We start from the raw sequence: 14,910 nt of genomic DNA, 5'->3' as shown, positions 1-14,910 counted from the left end.
AATACTCTTGTGGTGCTGAGCAGGCCAGCAAGCCATGGCTCCCGTCAGCCGTGCGACCACGAGGGTGAACCACCGATACACTCAAAACCATTCTGGTTTTCACTTTCAGTAGAGTATTCAATGAATGGCATGAGCTATTCAATACTTTATTATAAAATAGGCTTTGTGTTAGGTGATTTGGCCCAAGTGTAGGCTAACATAAGCACTCTGAGCACGTTTAAGGTGGACTAGGCTAAGCTATGAGGTTCGGTAGGTTAGGTGTAGTCAATGCCTTTTCAACTTATGATATTTTCAATTTATGATGGGTTTATCAGGATATAACCAATTGTAAGCTGAGGAAGATCTGTACTAATTGCTCTTTCTAGTTGGTGAGGCCATCTGATCACCTTTCCTCTGATATGATGAAGCAGTAATAATTTCCAGTCCAGCCAGCCTGCTACAGAATAAACCAGCTCTTTAAGAGTGATCTCCAAGAGCTTCCCTGGTGGCACAGTGGTTCAGAATCCGCCTGCCAATGCAGGGGACACGGGTTCAAGCCCTGGTCCAGGAAGATCCCACATGCCACGGAGCAACTAAGCCTGTGTGCCACAACTACTGAGCCCACATGCCAGAACTACTGAAGCCCGAGCGCCTAGAGCCCATGCTCTGCAACAAGAGAAGCCACCTCAATAAGAAGCCTGCTCACTGAAATGAAGAGTAGCCCTTGCTCTCCACAACTACAGAAAGCCTGCTCACAGCAATGAAGACCCAACGCAGCCAATAAATAAAAAATAAATTAATTAAAAAAATAGATCCATGATTTAAAAAAAAAAAGAGTACTCTCCAAGATATGGTGTTAAGTGAAAAATAACAAGATGCAGGACCACATGCATAGTTGTGTTATTACTGTATGAAGAGAAAAGTAAAAGGGACACACACACACACACACGTCCTGGTCTGGACCATCCCTGGGAGGATACACAATAAACTGGTTAAAACAGCTGCCTCTCAGGAGAGGGATTTGCTGACATGGGTCCAAGGACATCAGCTTTTGTACTGTCTGATTCTTCCTCCTGTGTATATATTTTCAAAAAATTTAATTTGACCTGAAAAAACACTTTTTCCTTATAGCCATACAATGGAAGATGATTCAGCCTTAAAAAGGAAATTCTGACACATGCAACATCGTGGATGAACCCTGATGACACGATGCTAGATAAAATAAGCCAGATATGAAAAGAAATATACTGTGTCAAGCCCCTAGAGCAGTCAAATTCATATAGAGAGAAGAATGGTGGTTGCCAGGGGCTGTGGGGCAGGGAATAGGGAGTTAGTGTTTATTGGGTACAGAGTTTCAGTTTTGCAAGATGAAAAGAGTTCTGGAGGGGGACTGCACATCAAGTACATTGAAATGTACTTAACACAACTGAACTGTGCACTTAAAAATGATTGACATGGTAAATTTTATGTGATGTATGTATATTTTGCCACAATTTAAAAAAAATGTTTTTTTTTTTTTTTTTGCCCTGCTGCTAGGCATGTGAGATCTTAGTTCCCCAACCAGGGCTAGAGTCTGCACCCCCTGCAGCGGAAGCATAGGGTTTTAACCACTGGACCTCCAGGGAAATCCCCACAATCAAAGAAAAATTTTAATAAAAAATTTTTAATTAGGTCACCCCAATTTTAAACTCACAGTGGCATGAGAGAGTCATTTGCAGACAGGAAATTTTAAAAACTAGAAAGGATCCATCTCAAAAAGTACAAGGAACTGCAGCCCTGGTGGAGGAAGTGGGAGATTTAGAGATTTTTCCTGTGGGAAGCACCATCCGTGGATGGGTTTGTGAAGGGGATGGGCATCGCCCGCAGAGGGGAATACTGTCTTCCATTTGTCCAACAGGACCGTCCACTCCAAGAGAGGCATCAACAGACCCACTCCACTGATGAGATCTGCCACGAGACCCCCCCAGCCGGGAAGGGGTTGGGCTGAGACTCAGACCCAGAAAGCACCTGCCTGGAGCAGCAGGGATCCAAAGTTAGGAAACATTTATCCATCCTGAATCCCAGACATTGGGACAAACGGTCCTGGAAGTGGTAGAGAAAAACTGGGAAGGGCAGAAAACACTCCTGAGATGAACCGTTTGCATGTTTGCTCTGAAAATGTGAACTTAAGCTTTTTATAAACTAATTAAATACGATCCAATTTTTAAAAGACAGTTAACTACTTCAACTACAAAATAAAGGATTAAAAACCCCCAAGGCTTCTCTGATCAGTAAGGTATGTGAAAAGGGTCGGAATTTCATCCGTAGCCCCAGGGGCATATCCTGGCTCCAGTCCCACCTTGAGATGTGACCTTGAACAAGTCATGATCTCTCTGGGTCTCAGTTTCTTCATCCTTGCTTCATGTCACCCCTGTATATTCCCACTGCTCCACAATAAGATCTCTTCTCCTCCCTGGGGACCTCATCCTGCTGAGCTCTCAGCACCTTCTCCTAACACTGCTCCTCAATGAACATATGCTAAGCTTGTCTGGGCCTCAGGACCTTTGCATATGCTGGCCCCTTTACCTGGAGTAGCCCCTGATCTTTCCAAGGCCAAGATCCTTCTCACTGGGGATTCAGTTCAGTCACCTCCACAGGGGTGTTTTCTCTGACCCCCTAAACTAAATTTAAAAAGTCCCTCTCAATAAATAAATAAATAAATAAATAAATAAATAAAATGTCCCTATCATAGTTCCTTATTTTCTTCATAGCACTTCTCACTGATAAATTAATTGTGTATATATTTATTCTCAGCCACCCTTCCCTCCCTCCCCATCCTGCCCCCACCCACAGATGATATGCCCCATAAGAACAAGGACAGTCTTGTTCACCACTGAAACCCCAGAGCTGGCACAATGCCAGGCACACAGGAGGGACACCACACACATCTGAATAGGTTTGTTGAGTCAAGGGTTCATGTAGATGGTCTTAAATGTCTGTTCCGGCCATGACATGCTGGAGTTCTAACATAATGCATCAAAGGGAAAAATCCAGAAGGCCAGATCTACCCCAAAATCAGTATCATGGGAGATCTCTCATAATTATCAGAAATACATATAGCTAAGTTTCAGACTTACTTCTTTCAGATGTCTATAGAGGAGATCATTGTTTTTTTCTAAGAATCCTGTAAAACATGGAATAAGAAATCCCTGAATCAATGGCTTTGACTAAAAATACAATTCCATCCCAAATGATTGCAAAGGGAAATCCTAAAAATAATCCCATAGGATTAGAATTTCTCAGCCTGGGTAATACTGACATTTGGGGCTGGATCATTCTCTGTCTTGGGGGTCTGTCCTGGGCACTGGGGATGTTTAGCAGCATCCCTGGCCTCCACCCATTAGATGCCAGGTCTCTAGACATCTCTAGATGTCCCTGGGGGATAACTCCATCCTTGGTTGAGAACCAAGTCCTCAGAACTGACCTATAGCTCGCGTGCTACACACTAAACCCTGAACTGCTATCACATGAATGTGGAGTCTTCACGCTGAATACTGTACACATGCCCTAGTAAATAAATAACTACACATACAGTGAATGACACTGAAACAATGGAAGGGAGCTGAATTCCAAGGGTGGCCGGGTGAGACTATATAGATGGATGAGAAAATCACTCCCACCGCTGACATAAATCAAACGCAAGCACCAGGGCTAGTGGTACCCAATGGCATCAAAGGAAGACACATCATTCCCAATTTTAAAACTTGGCTTATCAATGCTCACTTAAAACCTAGCCAGTGAATAATTAAATTAGTAACTAGATGGCATTATAAAGTCAAAACCAGCTAAAGATGACATGCATCAGGAAAAAAAAAAAAAAGATGCATCAGCAATGACTAAGATTCAGCTTTTTAGATGATAATTTGGAGTTATCAAAACTAACGTTTTTACTGTGGTAAAACATACATAACATAAAATTTACCATTTAAACTATTTGCAAGTGTACAGTTCAGTGGCATTAAGTGAATTCACACTCCCGGGCAACCATCATCACCATACGTCTCCAGAATTCTTTTCTTCTTCCCCTACTGAAAATTTGTACTGGTTAAACACTAACTCCCCATTCCTAGCTCCCTGAAGTCCCTGACAACCACTGTCCTATTTTCTCTTTATGAATTTGACTACATACCTCAAGCAAGTGGAATCCTATCGGATTTGTCCTTTTGTGTCTGGCTTATTTCACATAATATTTTCAAGGTTCATCCATTTTGTAGCAAGTGTCAGAATTTCCTGCCTTTTTGAGCCTGAATAATGTTTCATTTTAAGGATAGAAGACATTTTGTTTATCCATCAACCTTTGATGGACACTCGGTTTGCTTCCACCTTTAGGCTACTGTGAAGAACGCTCCCATGTACATGGGTGTACAAACACCTGTTCGTGTTCCTGCTTTCAATTCTTTTGGATGTATGCCCAGAAGTGGTCAAAATGAACTTTTGATAGAACCTTTAACTTAGCAATGCCACTTCTGGGGACGTATCCTGGGTATATAAGGTGCACAAATTTGTTTACAAGACACAAAGTTGTAAACAACCAGAGGCCATTAAACAGATGACAGGACACAGCCCCACGGAGGGTGCCTGTAGCTTTTCAGAAGGAATGCAGAGGAAGCTGTTTGCTGCTATGGAGAGCGCAGGCAGGTCTGGAGGCAAAAGGCCTGGGTCTGTCACTTACTAGCTGTATGACCTTGGGCAAGTTACTTAACTCCTCTGAGTTCAGTGCCTCATAGATTAAAAGGGGGCTAACAAGGCTCCCCACCTCACAGGGTGGTTCTGTAAGGTCTAAACAAGCAACAGAAGTAAAGCATTTGGGACAGTGAGTGGCCCATAGTAAGAGCTCTATGAGTTGGAATCCAAATGATCTCCAGTATCCATTAAATGAAACATGCAAAAGAGATAACATAAAATAACAAGCTGTGTTATTTAGATGTGTGTGTGTGTGTGTGTGTACACATGTGCATCCCCACACATGTAAGTATATGCATAAGACGTTTTTATTTTGCAGTTGGTTCTTGTGATTACCTCAGGGAGACAGTAGGAGTCAAAGGGGTTTTTAGTTTTCCCTTTGTACTTTTCCGTACTGTCAGCAATTTCTAGCCTTACATGTGTATTACTTTATTCTTTAAACAAAAATCAATAGGTTACCTACATAGAGAGATTTTTCCGATTTAAAAATTTTCTTTTCTTTTTTTATACCACTGTGTGTTTAAGGGGAAAAAGCCTAGTACACGGTAATTTTACTTTTCAAAGATTTTTAGTGAAATAAACTTTAGAAGTAAAAATGATCTGGAACTTAAAGCAGAAGTCATAAAAGAAAATGTCTGGAAAATGGTTTGAAAAAAATGTTCACAGCACCATTATTCATAATAGTGAAAAAGTGGAAACAACCCAAATGACCATGAACCGATGAAGGGATGAACAGCTGTGGTGTAGCCAAGCAACTGGACATTGTTTGGCAATGAAACAGAAGTGACAACATGGGTGAACCCTGGAAACATTATACTAAGTGAAAGAAGCCAGACACAAAAGTCCACATGTATGATTCCATTTCTATGAAATGTCCAGAATAGGCAAATCTATGGGACAGAAAGTAGACTGATCTGTTGCCTAGGGCTGCGGGAGATGGGGCTGGGGGGAAATGGGGAGGACTGCTAATGACTATGGGGGTTCTTTTGGGGGTGATGAAATGTTCTAATAGGATGTGGTGATGGTTACATAATTGTATAGTGAATAAACTAAAAACTGTTGACCTGTACGCTTTAAATGGGTGAAACAGATGCTACGTGAATTATCTAAAAAAGGGGTTACATATAAAAGTAATAAATAAGTTAAAAAGTACTTTTTAAATGGCATGTCTGCATGCACGGCTAGGGATCATATTTTTGTGCAGCATTTCTTCAGCGGACGCTGGGGTACCTGCATGGCTGTGGCCTGTGACCGGCACCCCGGAGACACTCACCCTTGGTGCAGTACGTGACCTCTCCCGCGTAGTGGAAGAGCCGGAACTCCATCCAGCCAATCCTCTTTCGGCCCTTTTGACCCGCCAGCTTGCGGCTACAGTAAGACAGAAATACACGTGAATTGAACTTTTCTATGTCACTGTAACAAAATGCACCAACATATAAAGAATTGTTTAGGAAAGCACTGCCCCCTATTTCATCTGGCTATACACCAAGGGGTCTCTCTAAAATTAGATCCTTCCTTCTCATACGCGCCGAGGAATTAAACAAAAGAATGCGTGAGTCACAGAAACACATTCATTTGTACAATGAAATAACTTCCATTTTCCTAGGTGATGCCTAAAAGTCAATTTTTACTACTTTACATTTTTTATGATGCTGAGAGACTAAAATATAGATGAAACATCGTTTTTCAGATTGTGGTGATTCATAATTTTTTATAACTGTTTTTGAAATGTATACACTTCTATATTGATATGTACACACGCGGGAAGTGCACAGCTCAATGAATTTTTGCAAACTGAATTCCCCTGTGTAACTAGCACCAGATCAAGAGACAGAGCATTACTAGTCCCTGAGAACCCCCCACCTGGAGCCCTCTCCAGGTGCAACCTGACATCTAACAGAATAGATTGTTTTTACCTGGTTTTATACTTTATAGAAATGGAACCATATAGTATGTACTCTTTTGTGTCTGATTGCTCTTGACTACGTTTTTGTGATTTACCTACATCATTGAATGTATTATAGATTGTTCGTTCTCATGGCCATATATTATCTCATTTGTGAAGATGTTACAATTTATTTTTCCATTCTTGATTCATATACTTATCCAATTCCATTTATCTATCCTTTCAATAGTCTACAAGAAGTTTGATGAAGCCACTACGATTTACTGAATCTTTGCTATGGCCAGAAATTATGCTAGGTGATTTATGTAGTCATTTACAATGCTATATGTTAGGTATATTAATTATCCCATCTTGTAGAATGGGAAACTCAAACTTGCCCAGAGTCACGTGTCAAATCAGTGGCTGAGCTGGGATTCATATAACCAGGTCCCTACAACTCTAAACTACATGCCCTTAAATTCTCTCCTCCTCGTCTCAAAGACTATGTTAAATTTCTAGTTGATTTTCTGGGTTGCTGGAAATGCTCTGTGTCTTCATCTGTGGGGCTGTGATGTGGGTACACACCAATGTAATAATTCATCAGATTGTACACTTCAGATCTACCCACATCTCCGCGTGTATTTTATACCTGAATTTTTTTTTAAAGAAAGACTACTTCATGCATATGGACATGTCCAAAATGAAATGCTGATGAATAAAGATACAAAATCTTAAAAAAAATTCTACTTGGAATTCACATGAGCTTGACTCCTACCAGCAAGAGTTGTGCAGCTGGTATACCATCATGATATTTCTATGTATGAAGAAGTAGCTCTTGGGGAGCACAGAGCTGACCCTTGAACAACATGGAGGTTAGGGGTGCCGACCTCCGTGCAGTCAAAAATTTGCGTATAACTCATGGTTGGCCCTCTGTAATCCATGGATTCAACCAACAGGGGATGGGATTACGCAGTACTGTAGTATTTATTATTGAAAAAAGAAAAAAGCCCATGTATATGTGAACCCACGCAGTTCAAACCTGTGTTATTCAAAGGTCAGCTATACAATGACCTTCCCCCATGCGACAGCCTGGCAAACAAGACACCTACGTTTGGAAGTGTGCATGTTTGCCCACTTTCTCTTCCAGCCTCTCCAGGAAACTCAAGTCTGTAGCAGGACCAGGACGAATACACTCCTCATCCTTTAGAACAGAAAAAGAAGTTTCTGGTCACAGCACAACACTCTATCAATTCCAAGTTTAAATGCTCCCACCAGCTGGGGCAAAATGTAGTGGATTGAAACATATCATCTCACACAAGTTCTGTAACCGAGGTAAACAGTTCTGGGGGAGGAAGGGTAAACTTTCACATGTGCTCAGCTTCTCAAATCTGATCGGGGAAGTTTGGAACCAGAGGGGTTGGAAATTCCATGAAAACTCAACTCTCCCACCTGTCTGATGTGTATGTCCAAAGTCTTCCCAGGGATACTTCGCAGCTTCCATAACCAGCTGAAACATTCAATTTCAGTGTCTCTTAACCAGTCTTAACCAGTTGGCCAAGAACATTTCCTCTTTTACTAGGAGCAAAGCCTTCAGGGAAAGCAAGCCATAAGACCCATTGAGTCTAACCTTTCCTATTTCACGATCCATGTCTATTTCCTATTTTCGGTTCTCAACAGTGATAACATGTAATTGACCATCTTAAAGAAATGAATCAAGGGAATTATCTGGCAGTCCAGTGGTTAGGACTCTGTGCTTCCACTGCAGCGGGGGAAGGGTTCGATCCCTGGTTGGGGAACTAAGATCCCACATGCTGCCTGGCGCAGCCAAAAACAAAAACAGAGACCAACTTCTATACCCACACCCTGCAGAACCATAACAGACAAGTAACACGACTGAGATAAAGCTTTAAAAAACTGAATCAAGACTGACATATACACAGCACTATATTTAAAACAGATAACCAGCACAGACCTACTGTACAGCACAGGGAACTCTGCTCAATATTCTGTAATAACCTAAATGCTGAAAGAATTTGAAAAAAAATAGATATGTGTGTATGTATAACTGAATCACTTTCTGTACACCTGAAACTAATACTATAGTCCAATATAAAATAAAAAATTTTAAAACATGAATCAACCCTGGGGCTTTTATTAAAACAACAAAAAAAGCCTGGGTTCAGGTTGGCGAGACAATTCTTACAAAGCAGCATTTCTATGCTTTCTGATTCCATCTCCAGCAAACCAAACAGAAACGAGTATTTATTACTAAAACATTTTAAAATGCTAGTCTAGCAAACCACAGGCACGCTGAACGTACACGTACCAGCTTACGTCAGTCTAAGCTTCCTGGAATGAGCTTCCCCAGACGTCCACACAACTTGTGACCCTTCAGGTCTTTCCTCAAATGTCACCTTCTCAGAAGAGTCCTTTCCAGACTGTCTTACCTAAAATTGAACCCCCCCCCCCACCCAGCACATCTAATCTTTCCTGCTTCTCTCTCCATTGTGCAATCTGGGCATTTTGCCCAGTAACCTGTCTGTTGCTAGTCTCTCCATGCCAGAATTGAACGCCTCTGAATGCAGCTCTTCGGACCTGTTTTGTCCACTGCTGTGTCCCAGAGCTCAGGGCAGAATCCTGGCAGAACGTAAGCATTCGGTCAGTATTTATGGAACGAATGAAGGTTGAATATTTGTCATGCACCAGGAATAGCTCTAAGCCCTCTGCGTGTATTATCTCACTTAATGTGTCCTTACAACTCCTGAGGTAAGTGCTGTAATCATTGGACCCACTGAAAGATGATGAATTTGGAGCTCAGAGAGGGTAAGACACCTGCCTAAGCTTGCACAGCTAGTAAGCAGTGGGGCTGGGATTTGAATCCAGATGGCGCCCATGTTCCTGGCAACAACAGTCACCACCCATCAAGGTCCCTGCTGTGCTTCAGAATCCTGGGTTCACATGGCAGTAGGTGTAGGGGGTGGCAGGAGGAGTAAGGGGACCACTTATTCTCATTAAAAGGGAGGCAAACCATGGTAGAGATGACCCTGACTGGAATGCAAGGCAGGGAAGTCATTTCTCACTGGCCTTTAGAATTTATTAAAGTAATTGATGTTTGCAGGGGAACAATTGTGGATTCGAGGACCCTGATGTTCTCACAAGTCACAATAGCTCAAAACAAGGTCACAGGCTCACCCCAAGGAGCCTCAGCTCAGGATGCGTGGATATTCTTTGTAAAGCCTTCTGACTCCCTGCTAGGCACTAAGCATGAGAGCAACCCCTCCCCAAGTACCAGCCAAAACCGGGTCCCCAGTTCCCTGACTCATCCTCCCACATCTATGGAAGAGACACACGCATGCTTTCACTTCAAAGGTCTCTCCTCGTGATCTCCTGATGGGCTGTAATTTAGGTCTGTGAATCTGAACAAGAGGCGAAAGCTCAGCCCAAAGCTTGGAGCAAAAATTCAGCAAAAAGTTCAACTTGCATCCTTCAATAATCCAGTGGATTTTGCTCTTAATCCTTTGTAAGCCTGGGGAAAAGATCGTCTGCCTATTGTAAATAGCACTGAATGGCCCCCACATCAATGTTAATTTTCTCACCAGAATGGAAATGATTCCCTTGTGTCTCTCTTCTACCAAATCGCAGATGATCTTGTTGTTGAAATACTGAATTGGCTCCCACTAAAATGACAAAGAGGAAAGAAATTCTCCAAGAAGAATTAAGATGAACATCAAATATGTTTCGTTTAAATTGATTTTGCAACTTTTTTTTTTCCAAATCTGATTTTTATCTCTAACATTTCAAAAAGAATACTTGATGAATATCAAAATAACTTCCCAGGAAAAAAGCAGAGAAAGAGTGAAAAATAATTCTTAGTACTAATCAGGAAACATCTCCAATGAAATAATATTTCTCAAGTAAATGTCTTTTGCTAGGTTAAGAAATCAAATGAGGAGAAAACATCGAAACATTTACCTCTATACCTTCCATTTCATATTCTGCCTGTTCCGCTTTTAGGGTTCTCTCAATTAATAGTTGCTGGAGTTTCTCATTGCAGTAATTTATACAGAACTGTTCAAAACTAGAGTGCAAAAGATTTAAGTAACTAAACCTACGTGAGCAGACCAAGTTTAAAAAAAATTGTATTTACTTATTTTTAAGGATGCTTTTTCATACAGAAAGACCGAAGTCCCTATTAAACAAACACTTTAATAAATAGATCAGAAGAGTCAAGCTAAAAGACATTTGCATTTTTTATGGTTATTCTGGTTCTATCAAGTAGGGGCTATGCAAATCTGGAGAATTTCCAGGAATAGGAAAATGAATTCCAATAACATCAGAGATGCCACAAACCAGACTCAGACCTTAAAGAAAAACAAAGAACCAGCGGGTAATGACGAACTCACCCATTCTTGTCGAAGACTTCAAACCCATAGATATCCAGCAATCCGATCACCGTTTTCCCAGTAAAATCCTAGCCAAAATAACACACACCATTAATCATTAAGGTTGTTTACTTGGTGACACTCAAAACCTGGTAGCTGCCCGCAAATCTGGGACTTGCCTATAAATCTCATGCCTTCTCTCCAACAATGGCTCACAGAAGAATCTTAGGGTGGAAATAATTTTTCCGGCCCACCTCCTCATGCCTGCAGCCTCCCCAGATCCCATCCCAGCTCCCATATCCATCATCAGAGCAGAGAGACTGTCGCCTTCTGATTCACTTCCTTGTTTTAGCCCTCTTCAGCCTCCCAAGCCCACATTCAATCCCGAGAAGAAGAGGAGGAGGAAGAAGGAGAAGAAAGAAAGAAAGAAAGAGGGAGAGAAAGGAAGAGAAAGGAAAAGAGAGAAAACAAGGAATGAAAGGAGGGGTTGGGGGAGGGAGGAAGGGAGGAGACATTTTTCTAGTAGAGAAGGCAGGTATTCTGGATATCATTTTAAACAGAGGACCAAGTGCTGTCAGGCAAGGATGGCTATTTAAAGAGAATATGCCTATGTTTTTAAAGGACACAATGTAACATTCTGTATGATGTACTGAGTCAGTGTATCCAAATCCATCCTTTGCATGCTTCCTTCACTAAGTTTCACCACATCCATGCACCCTGTTGCCCTCATGCCATTTCCTTAATTTCCAGCTTTGAGTAAACTCCCTTTTTAATTTAAATAATTCCACTTAAAAAGGAAACATGCCCTTAGGGTGAGTTTGAAGGAGTCATCCTGGTTTTTGTTGTTGTTGTTTTAATTTATAAAGTAAATAAGCTTTAATTAACTATCATTGCTGTCTTTTCCTTATACACATTAAAATATACTACTGTCAAAACGAAAAGTTTCTGTGTATACTTAAAGCCACCTGGCACACTTCAAGCGCCGTGCATCCCACACTTGAGGACACATTGCCAAGATCACTTGGCATGCATGTCTGTGAGCCTACTGTGTGCTAGACACTGGAAATGTAGGCATGAAAAGACCCCATCCCTGCCCACCAGGACCTTACGGTCAATTCTCACAAGTTCTTTGAAGATGTTGGTTACAAAACATCACCACATTAGTGAATGCAAGGCACCCAGTATGTGTGGACCAACCTTGTTCCCTAAGGAGGAATTGATTTTGTTGACCAGCCAAGTAAATGTCCGCCCATAAACAGCCTTTGCCATTGCATCTCTAGCACAGGCAGAGAGTTCTAGCGTCAACGGGCATATCACCTGAGAAGAACCACAGATACATCATTGCAGAGGTTAAAAAAAAATTTTTTTAAGCCCCCAAGTTTTCAACCTAGGCTTTGAAGATGACTAGGGAAGGATACTTGCTGCGGCAAGATGCCCCTCCCGCCTGTGCTGTTGCGCTATTTCTCGAGAGCCAGGCACTGTGCTGAGACACAGCCACGACCAAGACAAACTATTCCAGCCTTCGTGGGCTCATATTTGTGGGGGCGGGGGGGGGGGATATTCCATAAGTCTCACAAAGAAGTGTCACATTGCTCTCAAGCTGAGAGTGACAAGTGCTATAAGAAGATACATATGGCACTTTAGGGTCAGGGTGGGATGAACAAGGAAGAGTCTTTGAGGAAGTAATCCCTGGGAACTGAAGGATGAGGAGAAGTTACTACATGAAGCATAGGGAAGGGTGTTCCAGCAGAGGGAACAGCATATGCAAAGACCCTGTGGAGGAAAGGAGAGTGTGGGATGGTGAGATGTTAGGGAATGAGGAGGTTAAGGCAGGAGATGCTGACAGAAGCTGGACCGTGCAGGACCGTCAGGATTCAGAGGTTTGGCCTCCCCTAGGGCCACCATCCCGCTGGCAGCAGTGGTGGGGAGGGTGGGCACATTTCCACCTAGAGCCATTTTTACCTCCTCCATCTTGGCTTCAATCTTTCTATGGGTGAGAGCTTCCAGAAGGACCCCTGGGTGGACCCCTAGGAGCTGAATAAATGGAAATCAACACGCCATTCTGCAACCCAACTTTACTTGCTAACAAAGAGTCTGTGGAGTTTCCAGGTCCAGGAGTACCTGCCCTGACTGCTAATTGCACTTTAAGGCAAAACAGACCATATTTGGTCTTTCCACCAACTGGCTTTTACCAACTCCCTCACCCACACCCCCATGCTCTTTAAATCTCCTAACCAGTGTCAGCAGGAGAGCACGATGTTAGCTATTTGGGCCTCGCTCCCCTCCCCCGCCTCTCCATCTCTGAAAGCATCTGGGTGCCCCCCCCCCACCCCCCCACCCCCCCACCCCCCATGCTCTCCTGAAGTGGACCATCACACCTTGGCGATCCACTTGATCTCGTGGGTGTCTGGTATGGAAGCACAGCCTTGCTGGTTCTCTTCAAAACAGATGTTCCCCAGGTGCAGGACACTGGCAATAATTCCAAAGAGATTCTAGGAACGTGGGAAGTGGTGAGAAGGGCAGGGAGAGAAGACGGCAGCCGCCTAATTGATAAATGCCACCAGAGGAAATACCCGAGGGAGAACCGCCCCCCTGAATTCTGGACCAGAGCTCACAGAACAGAGTTTCCTCCTTCCCCAGAAATCGGCCTCCTGACGGCTTATCCATTTCAGATATTAAAGGGGGGTGGGGGTGGGGTGGGGGTGTAAGTTCCCTGGCGGTCCAGTAGTTAGAGGACTCAGCGCTTCTACTGCAGGGGCCTGGGTTCAATCCCTGGTCAGGGATCCCATAAGCTACCCAGCGCAGCCAAAAAACAAAAAGATAAAAAAAAAATACAAATAAAGGAAGTGAGGAAAGAGACCCTATGGAGGGCACGATGATGCCTCACTCGTCTCCAGCATAAGATACCACTATTTTGATATCACCCCCTGCTTACCCGCCAATAAACCATCTAATGTTCGAAGGCCATAGTCCCAGATATGTATACATATACATGTATATATTTTAAAATTATATTCTGGTCCTTGAAAGAGCAATAGTTTAATAATTCCCCCCCACTCCCCAAAAGACAAAAAAAGATGTAAAAACAAAATGTTTATACATCCTACAATTTGGTCCAATTTGGTCCAACATAGAAGTGTAAATAAATGACATCCCTATCATCCTAGGGGATTAAATATTTGAGATTGGGTTTGAGGGCAAGACAAAACCTGAGCGCCTGCTGTCATCCAACCCTGGGAAAATTTAGGGTTGCCTGGGGTAAAATGCAGACTGCCCAGTTAACACCTGAATTTCAGATTAGCAATGTCTAATCTTTTAGTACGAAGTTTGTCCCATGCAAAGTTGGGATATACTTCTACTAATAAATTAGTCAGTGTTTATCTGAAATGAAATGTACCTGGGCATCCTATATCTTTAGCTGCTGAATCTGGCAACTCTAATCACCAGGGAACCAGGACAGTTTCCTCAATACCATCACGCCCTCGGGGCTCATACCTCAAGGTCATCTTCAGTAAAATCGATGACAGAAAAGGCATTGGAAACAGTTTTCCAGTCATTCTTGTCGTTAATAGATGACTCTTTGGCACGATGACCCTGTTGACACAGAATTGGGTCACTTAACAGCATTTTTATAAGGATAGTGAGGTGTATAAACACCTATTCCTAAATCAAAATGGTTCTCTCTACAAGCATGAAAAAGCTAATTCTATAATGTCCTGAGCTGTGAAAGAAAAAGGGGGGGCTTTATGCTAATTGTCTAGCACCTGACGATTTGCCAACTGCTACTTTTTTCCACATTTGGATTTTTGTTTAAAAATCTGTTCTGGGAAAACTTTCAGTTACATATTAGTGGTATACCTTCTTGTGTGTTTTTTAAAGTAGGTTTTCTTGCCATTTTTGCTGAATAAATGGGAGACACTTGTCTCAACAGCTGTTTGCTGA

General features: G+C 42.4%; 1 protein-coding gene across 1 annotated transcript in view; it reads right to left on the bottom strand.

The window, feature by feature from the left end:
- The window catches only part of MYO1H (myosin IH), a 45,110-nt gene that overhangs the window by 17,889 nt on the left and 12,311 nt on the right, over positions 1-14,910 (bottom strand). The window contains exons 6-15 of the mRNA XM_057745669.1: positions 14,464-14,562; positions 13,347-13,460; positions 12,931-13,002; positions 12,166-12,285; positions 10,990-11,057; positions 10,559-10,664; positions 10,183-10,263; positions 7,696-7,787; positions 5,975-6,069; positions 3,096-3,142 (exon numbers count right to left, since the gene is read on the bottom strand). Of these exons, the coding sequence (XP_057601652.1) occupies positions 3,096-3,142; positions 5,975-6,069; positions 7,696-7,787; positions 10,183-10,263; positions 10,559-10,664; positions 10,990-11,057; positions 12,166-12,285; positions 12,931-13,002; positions 13,347-13,460; positions 14,464-14,562 (894 nt within the window). The remainder of the gene's footprint in view (positions 1-3,095; positions 3,143-5,974; positions 6,070-7,695; positions 7,788-10,182; positions 10,264-10,558; positions 10,665-10,989; positions 11,058-12,165; positions 12,286-12,930; positions 13,003-13,346; positions 13,461-14,463; positions 14,563-14,910) is intronic.

Source organism: Hippopotamus amphibius, chromosome 8 (assembly GCF_030028045.1).
Source record: "Hippopotamus amphibius kiboko isolate mHipAmp2 chromosome 8, mHipAmp2.hap2, whole genome shotgun sequence".
Taxonomy (NCBI): Eukaryota; Metazoa; Chordata; class Mammalia; order Artiodactyla; family Hippopotamidae; genus Hippopotamus; species Hippopotamus amphibius.
This window is presented reverse-complemented; position numbering and strand designations above follow the sequence as displayed.